Source organism: Stenella coeruleoalba, assembly GCF_951394435.1.
Source record: "Stenella coeruleoalba genome assembly, chromosome: 2".
NCBI classification, from domain to species: Eukaryota; Metazoa; Chordata; class Mammalia; order Artiodactyla; family Delphinidae; genus Stenella; species Stenella coeruleoalba.
Window position 1 is genome coordinate 31953513 of NC_137147.1, and position 16515 is coordinate 31970027.

General features: G+C 49.4%; 1 protein-coding gene across 4 annotated transcripts in view; it reads right to left on the reverse strand.

Moving 5' to 3' along the window:
- The window catches only part of SUSD6 (sushi domain containing 6), a 95792-nt gene that overhangs the window by 39356 nt on the left and 39921 nt on the right, over positions 1-16515 (reverse strand). For 2 of the 4 annotated variants that reach the window (XM_079912151.1, XM_079912152.1), the window contains exon 2: positions 13267-13471. In XM_079912151.1, coding sequence (XP_079768277.1) covers positions 13267-13387 — 121 coding nt within the window. In that variant the 5' untranslated portion in view covers positions 13388-13471. Of the gene's footprint in view, positions 1-13266; positions 13472-13744; positions 13911-16515 lie in introns of all 4 variants that reach the window. The other 2 variants (XM_079912154.1, XM_079912153.1) reach the window with 2 other exon arrangements.

Sequence of the window (16515 nt, forward strand, 5' to 3'; positions counted from 1 at the left end):
GGGAGGAGGGGCAGGGAAACACTCAGTAACTAGACCGTGCCTGGCACACCCAGGAGGTCTGTAAATGTTGAGTGATGAAAAGCCTGCATACAGAACTTGGGACAAGAGAGCATTCTCACAGTGAGCCCTTCCCACCTGCACACCAAGAACTAAGTAGAGTTTTATAGGAGCAAGGTGAGTGAGCCTTAGGCCCCCGAGTGGGTGTAAACTGAAGAACAGCGACAGTCTCAGCTTCTGGAAGTACTGTCAAAGCCGGTCGTTAAAATCATCCTCAAACTGCTCTTCCAGTAAATGAAAAAGCAGCGTGCAGTATCCAGCTGCCTCAGATTAAAGCAGGGGAGTGGGGGGAAATGAGAAACACAGTCAGGATTTCCAATTACTGCTAACATGAGGGTATTCAAAAGGGAGGAAATTAATGGAATCATCAAAAGGCTGGTGATTTCACTTAAAATGAATTAAATCAACCTCAGTCTTTCCCTGTTTCAAAGCAGACCTCAGGCTACTCAGTGTTTGAGCTGCCTGAAAGCCACCCACGCAGGATCAGAGGGGCTAAGTGACGATTAGCCAAGGCTGGGAAATCTCTCATTTGCCCCTTCAGAAAGAGGCTGGAGAGACAGGGTCACACAATGGTTCTGAGGCAGGATGTGCTAATTTTCTCCAGGCCAGGAGTCCTTTAGTCTGCCAATACAAACAGCAGGAAATAAAGGCTGTAAACGGGGTCAAATTCAATCTGAAGAATAGCAAACTCCCCTAGGATGGCAAAAACATTCTGTAACTCACAGCTACCCCAGACCAAGTGGGCAAAAGAGAGAAGGAAAGAAGAAGACTGGGGAGCTCTGGATGTGCCCCTCACACAGATGGCGTATGTAGGGCCTTTGTGACCTCCCCAGGCACACCCCAACCCCTACACACACAACGTACAAACATCAACGGCTAGCTCTGTCAGAGCAGAGTAGTTAAAATGAGCACAGAGGAGGAAGAGAGAGGAGGGCAAAAGGACTATCACACGAAGTTAAGCAGGGAGAAATCAAAGGAAAGGAAAAGAGGCACATGGATACACACCCCTCTATTCCATCCACCAGCAAAGATTTTCACAGGCCTACCATGAGCACTGTGCCAGGCAGCGCGGAATGCAGGAGCACCTGGAAATAAGAACTGATCAGACAGCCTGGGAAACACTGCAGTCGACAAGTGTGATGATCTGGAGTAAAGGGATCAGCACCCAACAAGGATGCTAAGTCATTCCTCTGTGGACAGTTTTATGGAAGCAGCATAACTGTAGAGCCCAGAGGCTCTCTAAAAAGAAAAGTTACTCCAATTTCCAAACTTCTCTAGTTTCACTTTCCAGATGGGATTCTGGTTCAGTACTGCGTGTCAATGGAAGTTTTCACACACATTAAAAACTAAAAAACAGGGCTTCCTTGGTGGCGCAGTGGTTGAAAGTCCGCCTGCCGATGCAGGGGACATGGGTTCATGCCCCGGTCCAGGAAGATCCCACATGCCGCAGAGTGGCTGCGCCTGTGAGCCATGGCCGCTGAGCCTGCGCGTCCGGAGCCTGTGCTCCACAACGGGAGAGGCCACAACAGTTGAGAGGCCCGCGTACCACAAAAAAAAAAAAAAACATGTAACAAGCAAGCAGAAGTTCCTGACCCTGCAGAGGAAGCTGTCAGAGAAGGCATTAAAGAATATGCAGTATCTAAGCTCAAAGGGCCCTGGAGCGCTGGTCCAACCCTTACCTCACCACTGAGCAAAGTGAGGGGCCTTCAGTTACTGCTCATTAGAGGCAGTACAGGGGCTGAGGCCCGGGACCCCAGCTCAGGGCCCTGCTCTTCATACCACAGATCCCAAGCTGGGGCAAGACTTTCTAAAATGCAGACTTTCGGAGCTCACCGCTGCCTGAGAGGGCAGAAGAAGAAGTGGAGGGAGGAGATGCCCAAGGTGATGCCTCCAGGGCTGCACCAGGCCTGGTTCCTCCCTCTCTGCTGGATAGTCAGCAAGGACCAGAACCAGCTGGTGAAGGTAACAAGAGGCCTGCCAGCACCTCCCTTAATCATTTAACCTTTTCTCAGTTTTCAAGTTAGGCTCGTCCACCTGCAGCATTCTATTTCTGAACTTCCTCTCTCCCCAGAGGTTCACGACCTCTCCAGCCCTCTGTCTCCACCTTATCAAATTTGCTCTGGAAGGGTTAAGTGGGCTTGTTCAGCCCCATTGTAAACTGGTGATTCTCAAAGTGTGGTCCCCAGACCATCAGCAGTAGCCTGTAAGAACTCAGGAGAAATCCTGATGCAAACTGGAGGTGGAGGTAGGGCCCAGCAATCTGGGCCCTCCAGGGGATTCTAACGCACACTCAAACTTGACACCTAATGGTGCTTAGAACGTACATGCTTCAGCCTGTTGCTTCTCTCACAAGTAGGTGACTTAACTGGCACAGCTGAATGACCTGAACTTCAAGCCCAAGAGCCCACGGAGCTGCCACTGGAGGCAGGAGGAGCTTCCCAACTCAGCATCCTCTTCCCCCGTTTCCAAGGTTCAAGGCCTTGTACAAGAAAGTACACAACCTGTCCTTGAAGCTGTGACCAGAGGCTGGAAAGCACAGACTTGGGGAGAAAGGTCTCGAGGACCCTGAAGGGCCTGACCTAGTAATGTGAACAAAACGGAACCTCCCTTCGCCAGCTCTACACTGCTGAGACCAGACTTCAGAAGGGACGACGGTGGACCAAAGGGCCCAGGCCTCTTCCTGACTGGAGAGTTGACATGACTCTGATCTGCCCAGATGCCATCCTGCCCCATGGAGGCTGCAGTACTTGTTCTGCGGGAAAACTGGCCTGGGTCAGACACTCAGGGAGTTGCCTGATCCTGCCTCCGTGGGGCTTTACCATGGGGCCTGCAGAATACAATGGGCACCTGTTGTGGGTGCCCTGACACACTGGGTCACATTGGGGTGGTGAGTGGGTTTCCGCTGGTATGTGTCAGGGAGCAGGTACCGTGGTGCAGAATCTGGTGCCTCAGGTATCGCCAACCACAGCCTAAATAGAACAGGACCCGTGTCCAAACCTGCCGTAATTAGCCTTCTGCTTCTCTAGCTTATACCAGGCCCTCATTCCTCGTAGTGACTCTGGGCTAGAGGGGAAGCCCCCAGAGGAAAATGGACGTCAGATTTCTAGGCCTCTAAAATTCCTGACTACAACAACCTTGTCTGACATGACCATGTCTGTGAAAAAAAAGACTTTTTTAAAGATCCCTCCATTTCTCCTCTCACTTTCTCTATTCTCAGGAGTGAGGCATTCTCACATCTGGAGGTCCAAGCTTTAGACTCCATAGATTTGAGCTTCAGACTCAAGATTTGGGGCTCTCTTGGAAACTTTAGTTTGATCTCCTGCACAAAGGGGGCTATCATATGCCAGCCTCCTGCCCAGGGATGGATGAAGGATCAACTGGTTAGTATTAACCAAGTGCTTTGAGCAATTCAGAAAAGAGATACTCTCTTTAAAAAAAAAAAAAAAAAAAAAAGAGCACTATAATAATCCTTTCCATTGGAATAGACTTTTATTATTTACCCAGAACTTTTACATATATTATCTCACCTAATCCTATCGTTCACACTCTTAATTATTCCTGCAGGGCCAGGGTCTGCCATTACTGGTTAACAGAATTTCTGTTACTGAAACCGACTGCCAAGTTTCTCAAGTGCCTGACAAATTGTCACTGAGACGGACTGCAAAGCTAAGAACCACAGCGTGGAGAACGGGTTCCTCTGCTGAAAGCCTCTCTCAAGAAACTCGAGACACTGGGACTCCCTGGCGGTCCAGTGGTTAAGACTCCATGCTTCCCCTGCAGGGGACACAGTTTTGATCTCTGGTGGAGGAACTAAGATCCCCACATGCCACGTGGCCAAACTGGAGACACATCTCTGCCGGAAGGCACAGCGGTTCTCTGCACCCTGAACACATCAAATCACAGAGAGTCCTCACCGCAACAGCTCCAGTCACTGCGGCCTGACCCCAGCTGAGGGGTCCTGGATACACGCACATGCCGGTGGCCAGCTGCTCCTCTCTCCTCCCTTCCTGAGCATTAGGAACTTCCCCATGGAATTCCTGACGCAGAGGTCCACATGGGGACCCTGTGCAGTGCATCAGACTGGCTGCAATAAGCCATCCTTGTCAGGCACGCCCCCCACGGGTTGGCTGGGCTGAGGTAAGAGGATGAAGGGCCTGTGCTGAGTGACGCCCTGGAGGGGCAGCCTCACTGAGCCAGTCACTTCCTGTTCCCACAGGCAAACAGAAGCCCATTCTTCTCATCCCCATCTTCTCCACAACTTGTACCAAAATCAACACCTTCTGCCAGCCCTCCTTATTTCCCTGTTTAGACTCATTCAACCCTTAATCCATTAACTGGTGTTTGCTTTTTTCTTTAACCCTTTGATCTTTCACATCAAGCTTGTTCCTCCTCCACGCCCCCTACCCCTCCACAGCTCTGAAAGCCAGCTAGGAAGGGCACCTACCTGCCTCCACCAGCATCTTACCCCCTGGGAGCTTCCCCCAAACTGGGCTTCTGGTGATGTTCAGCCCCATCTCTGAACTCTGAGGCTAAGGACAGACTTCATTTTTCTTTTCTGAAACCCCAGCTTCCAAACATACTCCACCAGGGACATCGCTGGTGGCACAGTGGTTAAGAATCTGCCCGCCAATGCAGGGGACACAGCTTTGAGCCCTGGACCCGGAAGATCCCACATGCGGCAGAGCAACTAAGCCTGTGCACCACAACTACTGAGCCTGCACTCGAGAGCCCGCGAGCCACAACTACTGAAGCCCGCGTGCCTAGAGCCCGTGCACCGTATGGAGGAGTAGTCCCCGCTCGCTGGAACTAGAGAAAGCCCGCATGCAGCCACGAAGACCCAATGCAGCCGAAAATAAATAAATTAATAAATTAAAAAACAACAACAACAAAAAAACATACTCCACCAAAGTAGAAGAGACCACTCACTTATCCAGCAGGGTAAGAGGAAAACCAGTTTAGAGAACAGAGCATATTGGACTTCCAAAGTTTCAACAGAAGTGACACTGCAAGTTCCAAAGGAAGGAAGAGCCAAGGTGAGCACAGCAGACGCGAAGCTAACTCTCTCCCTCTCCTCCCTCCAGACTGCCCCCAACGTGCTGGCTGAGGTGACAGAGAGTAACATAACGACGGTAACACCACAACCCTATACGTTAAGTATGTTATCCCAATCTCACACCTATGAAAACTGAGGGACACTGAGAAACTTGCTCAAAATTAGACAACATGTTAGTGGCAGAATTAGGATTCAAACCAGCCTGCTTGGTCCAAGAGACTGCATTTTTTTTTTTTTTTTTTTTGGTGGTACGCGGGCCTCTCACTGCTGTGGCCTCTCCCGTTGCGGAGCACAGGCTCCGGACACACAGGCTCAGTGGCCATGGCTCATGGGCCCAGCCGCTCCGCGGCATGTGGAATCTTCCCGGACCGGGGCACAAACCCGTGTCCCCTGCATCGGCAGGCGGACTCTCCCAGGGAAGCCCCAAGACTGCATTCTTAACCTTACTATGTCATCTTGTCCCCCTACTTGCCTCCAGGTCTCGGTGTACACTCCTCTCCCTCAGAGAGGCCTTCTACGACCACCCCTATCTGAATCAGGACCCCTGCCCGTGTGTATCCCAGTGCAGCAATGACTTCCCTGATCACAGCAAGTATCTCACAGACTGGAGCTGGCACAGTCGCAGCACTCAGCAGGCGCTCAGCAAATAACTGTGGATAAATCAGAGTCTGAACCATCCCGTCTGCATCCCTCCTGGTATAAAGTACTGTTCCTGGCTGCAACCGCCCACCTCTCACAGGCTGACTGTGAGGACCAACTAGATGTGATAACTTCCAACAAGAGCCAGTCCAGTACTTGGCCCCAGGAAGCCCTTCACGGCACTACCCATCTCCTGCTGTCCTCCCTGCCCGCCTTATATCAACACACATTTGCTAAACGAGCTGATGCCGCTTATGAAAACACCAAACCCAATCTGTCCCAGAGCAACCCTGGTCATTAGGGTTTGGAACAAGTCCATATAGGGCTTGTGTGTCATGATCTGCAGAACTAAGAGTTCAGGTTCCCCAAAGCTGAAGTCTTAACGAGCTGCCCAATCCCTTCAAATAATCAAAAACAGTTAAGATTCTAGGAGTTGGAATCCCGTTCATAGGAAAAACTCTCTGACATCCTCCCAAGAGAAAGGACTGAGACCAAAGAGCTCCTGAGAATTCCATTCAGCAAATACACACATAGCCTACTCTCCTTCCTGCAGACCCTATTAATTCTAGTGGTAAGGGGATGGGTGGTGTCTCAGAGGAGGTAACTTTGAATTTGATCTTAAAGGATGAAGTGAAGTACAGGAGGGAGGGGAGGCTGGGATTCCAGCCACAGGAATCTAGCCACTCAAAGAACAGCGTGAGGATAGGCTTGACTGTGCTAGTGTTCAGGGAAGGGGAATGAGGAGTCCCCTTAGCCTTGACTTTAGGGACAGAGGTAGAGGGAGCTGTGGGTGGGGAAGGGAAGCCACACCCATGCAAGCTGACTTTCCCCCCCCTCCAATGCCAGTACATTTTTAGAGCCAGCACAGTTCTCACATGCATTCTTCCACATGACTTCATTCCCCGTACGTAGGTAATGAAAGCCTTCCTTTCCTCCCTCTTCATCACCTAAAGGGACCCACGCTGGGTTCAAAGATCCTCACTCGGGCTGAAAGTCGGCGCACTCTGTGATAAACTCTTCTGGGCAGCCGGCCCAGTCCCACTCCCTTCCTCTCAGAAGAGCCCCACCACCTGCATCCCCTGAGGCATGAAGACACTTTCACATCCTCCTCCACTCCCAAGAAGGTTGTGGACAGAATCTCACGGGGAACCACAGATCAGGCTGCTGCCGCTCGCAGGGCCGCGGACTCGTCCTGCTTATCCTCACGCACAGGACAGGCCATGAGCCTGCACAATCCTGCCAGGAGTGACCCCCCTCTGGGATGATCACTGGCCTGGTTATAACAAAGTACAAAGGACTGGCTCTGCCCTCAACGAGCTTATATGCAAACACTTACAAAACCAAGAACAAAGAACACGAACTAAGATCAAGTGGCTCGTGTACAGAAGACTCAAAGATCAGAGACTGACGGGGTCTACTGTGTGACAGGTAGAAAGCAGAGGGCCACACAACCTACTGATGTCACCACCTAACTTCCTGGACCATTAATTAGCAATTCGGGGAGACCGTGCATGGTTTTCAGGAGCCCGAGTGGGGCTGCACTGACTCAAGACACCCCTGGGTCCTCTGCAATCTGGCCTCCAAAGTAATGAGACCAACCGGGAAGCAGAAACATCCAAGGCTTCTCTCCGGTCGGCCCCCGTACCTTGCTGTGCCAAGATCAGTGCTCGGCAAATACTGACAGGTGACTCCCCACGCCCACTCAGTCCTTGTCTGGTGTGTGACAATCCCAGCGACATTCTCTTGTGCCTCCCACCATTGCCAGAGTCAACAAGGCTGAGCTGTCAGTACTCCAGCCAGTGACAATAAACACACAGGTCCCGCCCTCTCCCAGGGAGACATGTGTCTACTGCACGTGAAGAACTGATCGTCGGGCCCATTGTATTTCATGAAGTGTCACTAGTTACTCAGAATAACAAAGGCTAGAGCAGAATTATTTTATAATCCTGAGGGAGTACTTGGCCATAACTTCCTGAAACACATTTCCCCTCCTTGGTCGAAACACCTAAAATACTTTTGTGAATTTGAAAAGAAAAAACGCTTTGCAAAGAATAAACCTTGATGAGGATCTGTTTGTGTTCCCTGCACTACTTCCCAGAATTTTGAATGATTAAACAGTTGTACTTTTAAAAGATTTGGCTACTGGCAAAGCTAACAAGTTAAAGAAGTTAAGCAAGGGGAAAACCTTGTCTCTGGGGAAGCAAGTGAATCTAGGAAGGAAAAGGCTTCTTACAAGCAGAAATGCTGTCAAATATAGCTAAGTAGGAGGAGGCAAAAGGACTACCAAAATGGAGAGACGAGAAGAGAGCTCTTAATTTTCAATTCTAATGTTGCATTCTCACGGATGTGTTTAGGAATTCTTTCAAATGTAATCCTTCCATCATACATCACAGTGCTGATGAAATGAAATACCTCTTTAAAAGAACAGACCCTTGGCATCCTCAGATTTTTAAGATTTCAAAAAAACTCTGAAAGTTCCTAACAAATAGTAGCTTCGAGGAATCCCAGCTCTGAGATGCCAACAAGACAGCCTCACGGAAGGGAAGGGCTGGCTGTGAGATGTCCTAGCTGACCCCTCAGCACAAATAGCGCAAAGGGCCACGGCCCCTCTTTTCTGCATGGCTTCATGCGTGAGATGCCAACATGTGGCATTTGAGAATTAGGAACCTGTGAACTATGAAGAACTCATGCAGTACGTGTCTAACTCTGCTCAGGATGTACTGAACTGAATCCAAGAGAATCCAAGACACACGGAAGAAACAAGGAGCTCCTTCCAACCTGAGCTAATCAGCTTTGGTGTCGTAAGTGTAGACTGGTATCGACTGGTGCTAGAATCTGGTCTTCAAACCTAGGAATTACTTCTTTGTATGCCAGTCAATGTCCTAAGTGCTTTATATATACTATCTTATTTAATCCTCACAACAGTGTATTAATAAGTAAGATTATCTAGTGTCTTCCCTGTTCTAGGGAACATCGACAATGTCGTCTGGAAGATTATCCAAGGTAATACAGGCAGCTAGGCGTAGAGGCAGTGTTCACCCTCATCTTCCAGTGAATTCAGAGTTCACGCTTCAGGTTGGCTGAAGGTGCACTGGGTGAACAGGGCTGGGAGAAACCAGCGGCCAGCGCCCCCCTCAGTCACACCACACCATGGCAAAGTTGTCTCTAAACACTGCTGTCCCTCCGGGCCCCAGAGCTAAACACGAGGCGGGCCAAGGTCACTCCTGATCTGGCCCCAGTCCAGGCAGCCAGCTACACCAGTACCAGCCACCTGGGATGGGAGGGCTGCTCACATCCTCGCAGGCTCATGCTGCTGGGGTGACGCAGAAGAAAGGAACCTCCAGTGGGTAAGAGGTGGTCAAAGAATTCATCTGAAAACATACCTAGAATAATTAAAGACTCTGAGCACTAACCCTAGTTGGTTTTTTTTGTTTTGTTTTTTTTTTGCGGTACGCGGGCCTCTCACTGTTGTGGCCTCTCCCGTTGCGGAGCACAGGCTCCGGACGCGCAGGCTCAGCGGCCATGGCTCACGGGCCCAGCCGCTCCGCGGCATGTGGGATCTTCCCGGGACCGGGGCACGAACCCGTGTCCCCTGCATCGGCAGGCGGACTCTCAACCACTGCGCCACCAGGGAAGCCCTTTTCTTTTGTTCTTTTTAAGCGCCCTGTGACCCCCTTTTGTGGAAAGAGTTGGGCAGGTAAGGATAACCTCTAAGCTTGCAGTTAAGGATAGGGTAGTGGGGCACCTCTGTTTGGTAGGTGGAATCTGTGTCTAATGAGGGCTTTCACCCAGATGAGAGCCACTAAGGTGTTCGGTCTGGTGGACTCCTGTCTTCTTTTGTTCGAAAGTTACAGTGCAAAGCTCGTACCATGCGTTGGCAATGGTCTAAACATGGCACAACAATCAGCCTGCAGAGGGTAATTTCTCAATGTCTTTTCATGACGCCAGGGTTCAGCAAGCTCTGTAATGACCCATCCAGCCTCCTACCACAATCCCCAGTCTTTTTATAGTCACAGGTAATTACACCATGGAGAGATTACATCACGACGCCAGCAGCTGACAGGAAGATGCTCTGCGGATGTTTTGGGAACTACAGCCGCATTTAGCAAACAATTCGCTGTGGTCCCTATTGTTCCTTTCCAAGAATAGAACTGCCTTGGCAAACCTTGTGCCTAAACTAGGACCCAAACCACCAAGGGCCACTGTAGATAAGAACAGAAACAACCACAGAGGTAAATATGGTAACCCAGAGATGACTCCTGCATCCTATATCCAGGGAAGAAAACAGATGGTGCCTCTCTTCCTCTGTCAAAGTTACCCTCTGAAGGGTGATCTGAGTGCTCCAACAGAGCAACACAAGAAACAGGTCTCAGAGAAGCCTGCCACTCAGCACAGGTAGTACAGTTCTCAGCAGAGCACGGGCAACACAGTCAGACATACTGCACGCAAATCCAAGCCCGCTTCCCCACCTACGACTCAGTGTCTCTGACCAAGTTACCTAACTTCACTCTGCCTCGTTTTCTCACTTGTCAAACAGTTACATGACCATGTAGCTCACAGGCACTCTGAGAACTTCACACGTGACGACACAGAGCCCGACACACAAGTGATGCTCACAGGCATCGTTTCCCTACCTGTTCGCTTTTCCCAGTTCAGTGTATGTTACCTCTGACTCCAGGTCCCTTCAGAGACCGTGAGGTGAGCCAGGCCACCTGCCAACATCTCTCTCTGCCACCGCAGTGCTAACGGCTGAAGCCGTATCATCCCCTGAGAGCCTAGCTCTCCACATCTTCCATCTTCAGTGAGCACTAAGTGCCTGGCTTTCTCCCTCTGCCACACGGAAATGCAAATGGCTGCCTTCCCTGCTTAGGTGCTTGTGTGATGTTTAACATGGCCGCTGAGTGTGTGGCAACATCTTAAAGGAAAAAAAAAAATCAGAAACAAGTAAAATACTAAGTTTTTTTTCAATAAATATGCTCAGAACAGGGAGAGAATGGAAATTAAAAGCTTTTTACATGAGCTAGGTTGAGACCATCAAACTATGCAAACATGGAAGGCAAAAGGGATTCCGGAAGTATTCAATCCTTCCTCAACTGGTCAAGTTTGACACCTCCTCCCAACCCCTCATCCCCAACCCAAAAAGTGACTCTGCATCTCCAGTTTCGTTTTTTAAAGACAGCAGAGGACGTCATCCACAGGAAGTCTCTTGCCCAACATGACTCCACAGGAGGTCAAACACCGTCTCTGCTGCTGTTATTTAGGAATTACGCTGAGCATTTTTGTGTCAAGGGCCTTCCAATCATTTTTATTACACAACACCAACCTAACATCCTTAAGCATCTTGCTTCTGTTTTACAGGGCACACAGAGAGGGCAAGTGATTCACCTCAGGCCACACACACAGCAACTTTCTTAAGGTCACAGGTAAAGAGATCTGTGACCTTAAGATCTCTTAAGGAGAGAGATCTGGGAGAGGCTGCTACACAGTTGGGATCCTAATTCCTCCCTAGTCCAAGAAAAGCAAGCTGGGTAGCGCGAGCACAGATCTTATTTTGAAATCTGGTCTTCCCCTGCAGGCTGTGACCAAGTGTGAAGAGTAAGATATGCTTCCTTTTGCCACCCTGAAAAAGGGAACTTTATCAGTAACTCTCTCCATCTCTGCTACAGGCATGACCAAGGGGCAAGCTGAACCCAATGCCTCCGTAACCACTTCTCTGTTATAACTCCACATCTCCAGCTGCAGATAAGAGGAACCAGGATGGAAAACTGAACTTTGAACATGACATATGTAACTTTTCCCAGAACTTTACCCCAGAACTCTCAAGTGCCTCTTCATACGTGATTCTTTTTTCTAAACCTGAGCAATTATGGCCAAGACTAGAGGCGCCTGTGGGACTTATGACCAGAGACTGTGCAGGCCAACGCCTCACCGAGGGTGCCCACTGACCTCTGTCCCGTGGGATTCTCACCGTCGCGAATGTGCCGAGACACACGAGCATATCTACTAGAGCTCACTGGGTAACGAGCGCCTCATTTAAAAAGGCCTCTGGAATGGGTATTCAGGGGAAGCTACAGGAGCAGGTAAGAAATGCAGGAAAAGGAAGAGGAGACCTTGCCTGACCTGAATTGCCTTTCCTCGACTTCAGAGTATCTGAGAGCCTTGGTTTCTTGGCAAGCTTGCTTGGCACGCTGCTCAGGGCGGGCACAGCCGTACAGGTGTGCTCTGGGTCTCAGGCCAAGGTGTGGGTACCTCCTTCCCCCAGAAGCCACTCCAGAGAGAGGGAAAAACATCGTAACTTGGTGCACTGGATCGAAGTAATGATGAAACCCCTTCCGCTGCCTGCACCCTGCTCTGTGCCAGTACGTTTGTTTTATGGAGAGTAAAAAAGACTGGGCAGAGAGAGTGGGGTGGCATTGGGAGGAAGGATTCTTTGCAGATGGGGGAGGGAAAGAAAACAACAGAGCCAACTTTCCCATCCTGGTCTGAGCCCACACTACAGATACATTTTTCCATACTGGAAAATAATAATCCCTTTATTCAGCCAGTCTGGAAGCATCGATCCCTGATAATTGATTTCAGACCTTGAATGGAAAGTTGGGAAGGTGTGGGTAGCTGGAAAATGGGGTGGGGAATGGGAGGAGGAAAGAGGGAAGCCCATAAAAGAGAGAGTGGCGGTGTACAGGGGATGGCTTAATGGAGCTAAAGAGGCTGAAGGCATCAGACACTGGAGGCAGATGCTCTGCCCTCATACTGCCATGTAACATACCAGGACCGCTTCCCCAGCAGAGCCCTAGAAGAGGATGGTGGTGGTAGCGCACCAGGCACTAGGCGAGGTTCTGGTCCAGGCACTGCCGTGAGCTGCCCTAAGGCCCTGGGCCAGTGCACAGCCTCTGAGGTCCATCCTAGCTCTGACCAGTCAGTCCTTCCTTCCTTCCTACTCTGACAGCCACTCCATTCATAGGCATTCTTACTGAGCACTGTCTGTTCTGGGCTGGGGGTAAGGTGGCAAACCTCTGCTATAAAGGGTCAAACATTTTAAAGCGTACATATTTTAGGCTTTGGGGGCCACATGGTCTGTCAATTACTCAACTCTGCCATCTAGCACAGGTGAGGGAACTGAGGCTTACAGAAGTAGAGACTCGCTCTCGGTCACAGAGCCAGCAAGTAGCAGGACTGGGCTCTGAAAACAGGCAGTGGATTCCAAAGCCGGCACCCGTACCTGCACATTGCACCCTGAACCCTACACCTCCGTCCCACCCGTGACTACAGCCAGGGGAGGGGAGTGGTCACGTCATCCCCGCAGGCTCCTACACCCCCGCCCCCCACTGGCTCACTAGGCACCTCAGCCACCAGTCCCACGCCCTCAGCTGGCTCCCTGCTGTACCAACAGAACAGAAGCCCCCACTCTCTGCTCCCCTGCTAACGGCTCCACAAAGAATCCCTTCTCCCAGCCTTCAGGAGAAACAATGGTATTGAGTCTTCTCCCTCCCACACACAGGAGGCAGGCTGGGGCTCACCTGAGGCAAGTCCGTCTCCAAGGAGGGTGCTAAGAATCACCAGCAGAAGGAACACGCCATGTCCCGCGGAGGCCGCGGCAAACAATGAGGTGCTCTTTGGTGCTATCCTGCCATGGCACATCTTTCATCCGTCCGAGTTATTTTAAAAAGAAAAAATTTAAAAGCCAGAAGTAAGAACACTGAAGTCAGCCCTGGGTAGATTCACCTACAAAAAACAAACCAAAAACAAGGACATAAGTGAAAACTTTAGCCATAAGTTAGTTACAATAGGCACTTTACGGTAAGGAAGCCATAATCACATACAAAGTTGAAAGAATTCTAGCAACTGAATCCCTACTGCCAGGAGAAGAGACAAGCACATAAGCGGCTTTCCAACTCCTCCCCGGGGAAATGCCAAGGCCCGAAGCAAGCTGCCATTGGCGTCAGCATCCGGGCGCCAGATCCTTGCGACGGGACAAGGAGACAAGCGCCGGCTCACCTGGAGATCTGTCAGGCTCGGCAGAGCTTTCAGAAACTGCTGTGGCTCTGCCCTGCTGCCTGCCTTGGAGGCTCGAGCAAAGAGGAGGAGATAGATGGCTGTTGACTCAGAGCTGCTACACCAGAGTCTGGCTTTGCCTTTGCCACCGGACTCAGAGCAAGTTCAACTAACCGAAAAGAAAAAAGAAAAGAAAAGAAAAGAAAAAAAAATAGAGAACACATGTCTTAAAGGGAGAAATACACCACCTAGAGAGAAGGAATGCAGCAGCGGGAGCCAAGGGCCCGGGGCTTGGCTGGATGAGCCCCTGAGGACCTGGCTCTGACTCCACAGCCACGAATCTCAAAAACGGACTAATTAATCAAGGCTCACCCAACACACCTGTGACCCCAGAGCCCACATTTGTTGGCTACACTTGACAATGATTGAGCGGAGAACGGGCTGTAACTCTTAATTACCCCACCATCCACTCTAGCTCAGACAAAAACGTAAGAAGAATAGGAACCGGTATCTTAAAAAAATAATAATAAAAGCAAGGATTAAGACTTTTCAGGATTTTTTTCTATTTGCCTTCAGGGAAGCAGAAGGGTTGATGATACATTATGATATAGGCCTATTATATTTTAGTTAACCCATGGGATTTCATTTATCCTAGTTTATAACAGGTATTCCAAATAATGTTACACTTCCTTTTTAAATTCCATATACACCTCCTTCTCCAACAAGGCTTTATGTAAATAGATAAAGAAGGCTGCCATCTACAACCCTAATAAAGGATGCCCCTGAGGGATAACACCCAGGCCTGACTTTAATCCATGTATGAAGCCTTGACTCAAGCCTATGCACCCCTTCTGAAGAGAGTTACTTCAAACAGCAGTATGAATTGTCTCAGTCCAAAGGAAAAGCAGCTATGAGGGTCTCCAATGAGAATGAGCCAGGGGCTCAAGAACAGAGCTAGCCACCGGGTCTTTATCCACTACCCCCAAGTAGTTGGGACTGTAGCAGTCCTCTGTCCCCAGCTTTTACCCAGATTCCAACTTGAGCCTTTATGGCTGCAGAACAGGGATGGTTCATGGAGAGGTCTAGGGGTGGAGTCTGTGACTGACCCAAAACAGTACACAAAACCATGCGTAAATGTGTGGAATGTGTAAACAGTTTTGTGGCTAAGAATGGTAGAGTCAGAATGCCAGAATTCAAATCTATTTCCTTTATTATGACCTTGTGGCCAAATTACTCTCTTAGCCTCAGTTTTCTCATCTGTAAAATGGAGACAGTAACGATACCATCATCTTCACAGGGTTGATGTAAGGAGTAGGATCAAAGTGCTCAACACAGTGCCTGGCACTTAGCAAGTCCTCAGTAAACACCAGCGGCTGTTGCTATCGTAATTATTAATAAGATCTGAGCGTCGAGGACCTTGGAGGTCATCAGGCTTCACCTCCTCTTTTGACAGATGCCAAAACCAAGGTCCAAAAAGTTAAAGGATATGCCCAGGGCCACCAGCCAGTCAGCAATGGGTCCTTGGTGCTGCCCTTGTACATGCAGCCACAGCAGGTAACCCTACCAGGCAGTCATCATCCCCTCAAGGCAAGAACCAATGGATCATCAAGGATGACACCTGCCCGTGCCACATCACAGCACATGCACAACAAATACTTCTGCAGTGAATGGATGAGGCTGGATCAGGGTGACGCGTAGTGTTCCGTGCCCGCCTGGAGGAATGAGGAAAGATTACCCACAGGACGGGATGCTAAACAGATTGCTAAAGGATGTGTCTACTGGAAAAGGAAACAGAGACACCAAGTCCAAGTGGCTCAGAGCAATGGAACCCAGCACTCCCGGCAGATGCTAGAGGCAGGGGCTGGGCTAAGTTTAAACTTTATCCTGAAGACCACGTGAAGCTTACGAGGATTATAAACAGGGAAGTTACAACACCAAATTCATTTAGGAAGATCACTCTGGCAAGGATTTTAGAGGACTGGCGTGGTGGGGGGCTTACCAAGTGGTAAAGAATCTTACATTTCGTATTTTATAATTAATATAGAGCTCTTTGGAGAACTGTGTGACAATATATGTCCCCAAAATGCACACATTCTCTGACCTATCAATTCTACTTCTATCATCTGTCCTGAGAAATCACGTGTGCAATGATATATATGCAGGATATTCAGTGCATTATTTTTACTGGCACAAGACTGAAGGGTTACTAGTTAAATAAGTTGTCATACACCCACATAATAGAATACCACGCAGTGGTTTAAAAAGAACTGGGCAGTTCAGTCTGTACTAATATGGAATGACTTCCAAAATTAGTATGTGAAGAAAACTATGTGTGTGTATGCATGTATTTTTAAAGGACACACACACATACACACACACACCCCTGTATGCACTGGAAGTCTCTCTCTGGAATTGATGCGCAAGAAACTGGTAGCTACCAAGTGCTGTCAGCGAGGGAATCTAGTGGTTAACAGAGAAGGAAGCTCATTTTTCACTGTACGTATCCCCTTTTCATCTTCTTGAGTGTTGTACTTTGTGTATGCATTACCTATTCAGACAGATAAAATACAGAATAAAATTAATGTAGCAAGGCATTCCTGTAAGCCACCTGTCTCCTCCCTCAACAAACTGACTGACACTCCAATAAACCTGATTGCTCTCTCTGCCAGGAATACAGTCAAGTTTCAGGGCTCAGCACAAGCCTCATCTCCTGGAGGAACTCTTCTGACATGTCACGCCCACCTCCAGTAGAACTAACCCCCTCCTTACTCCCA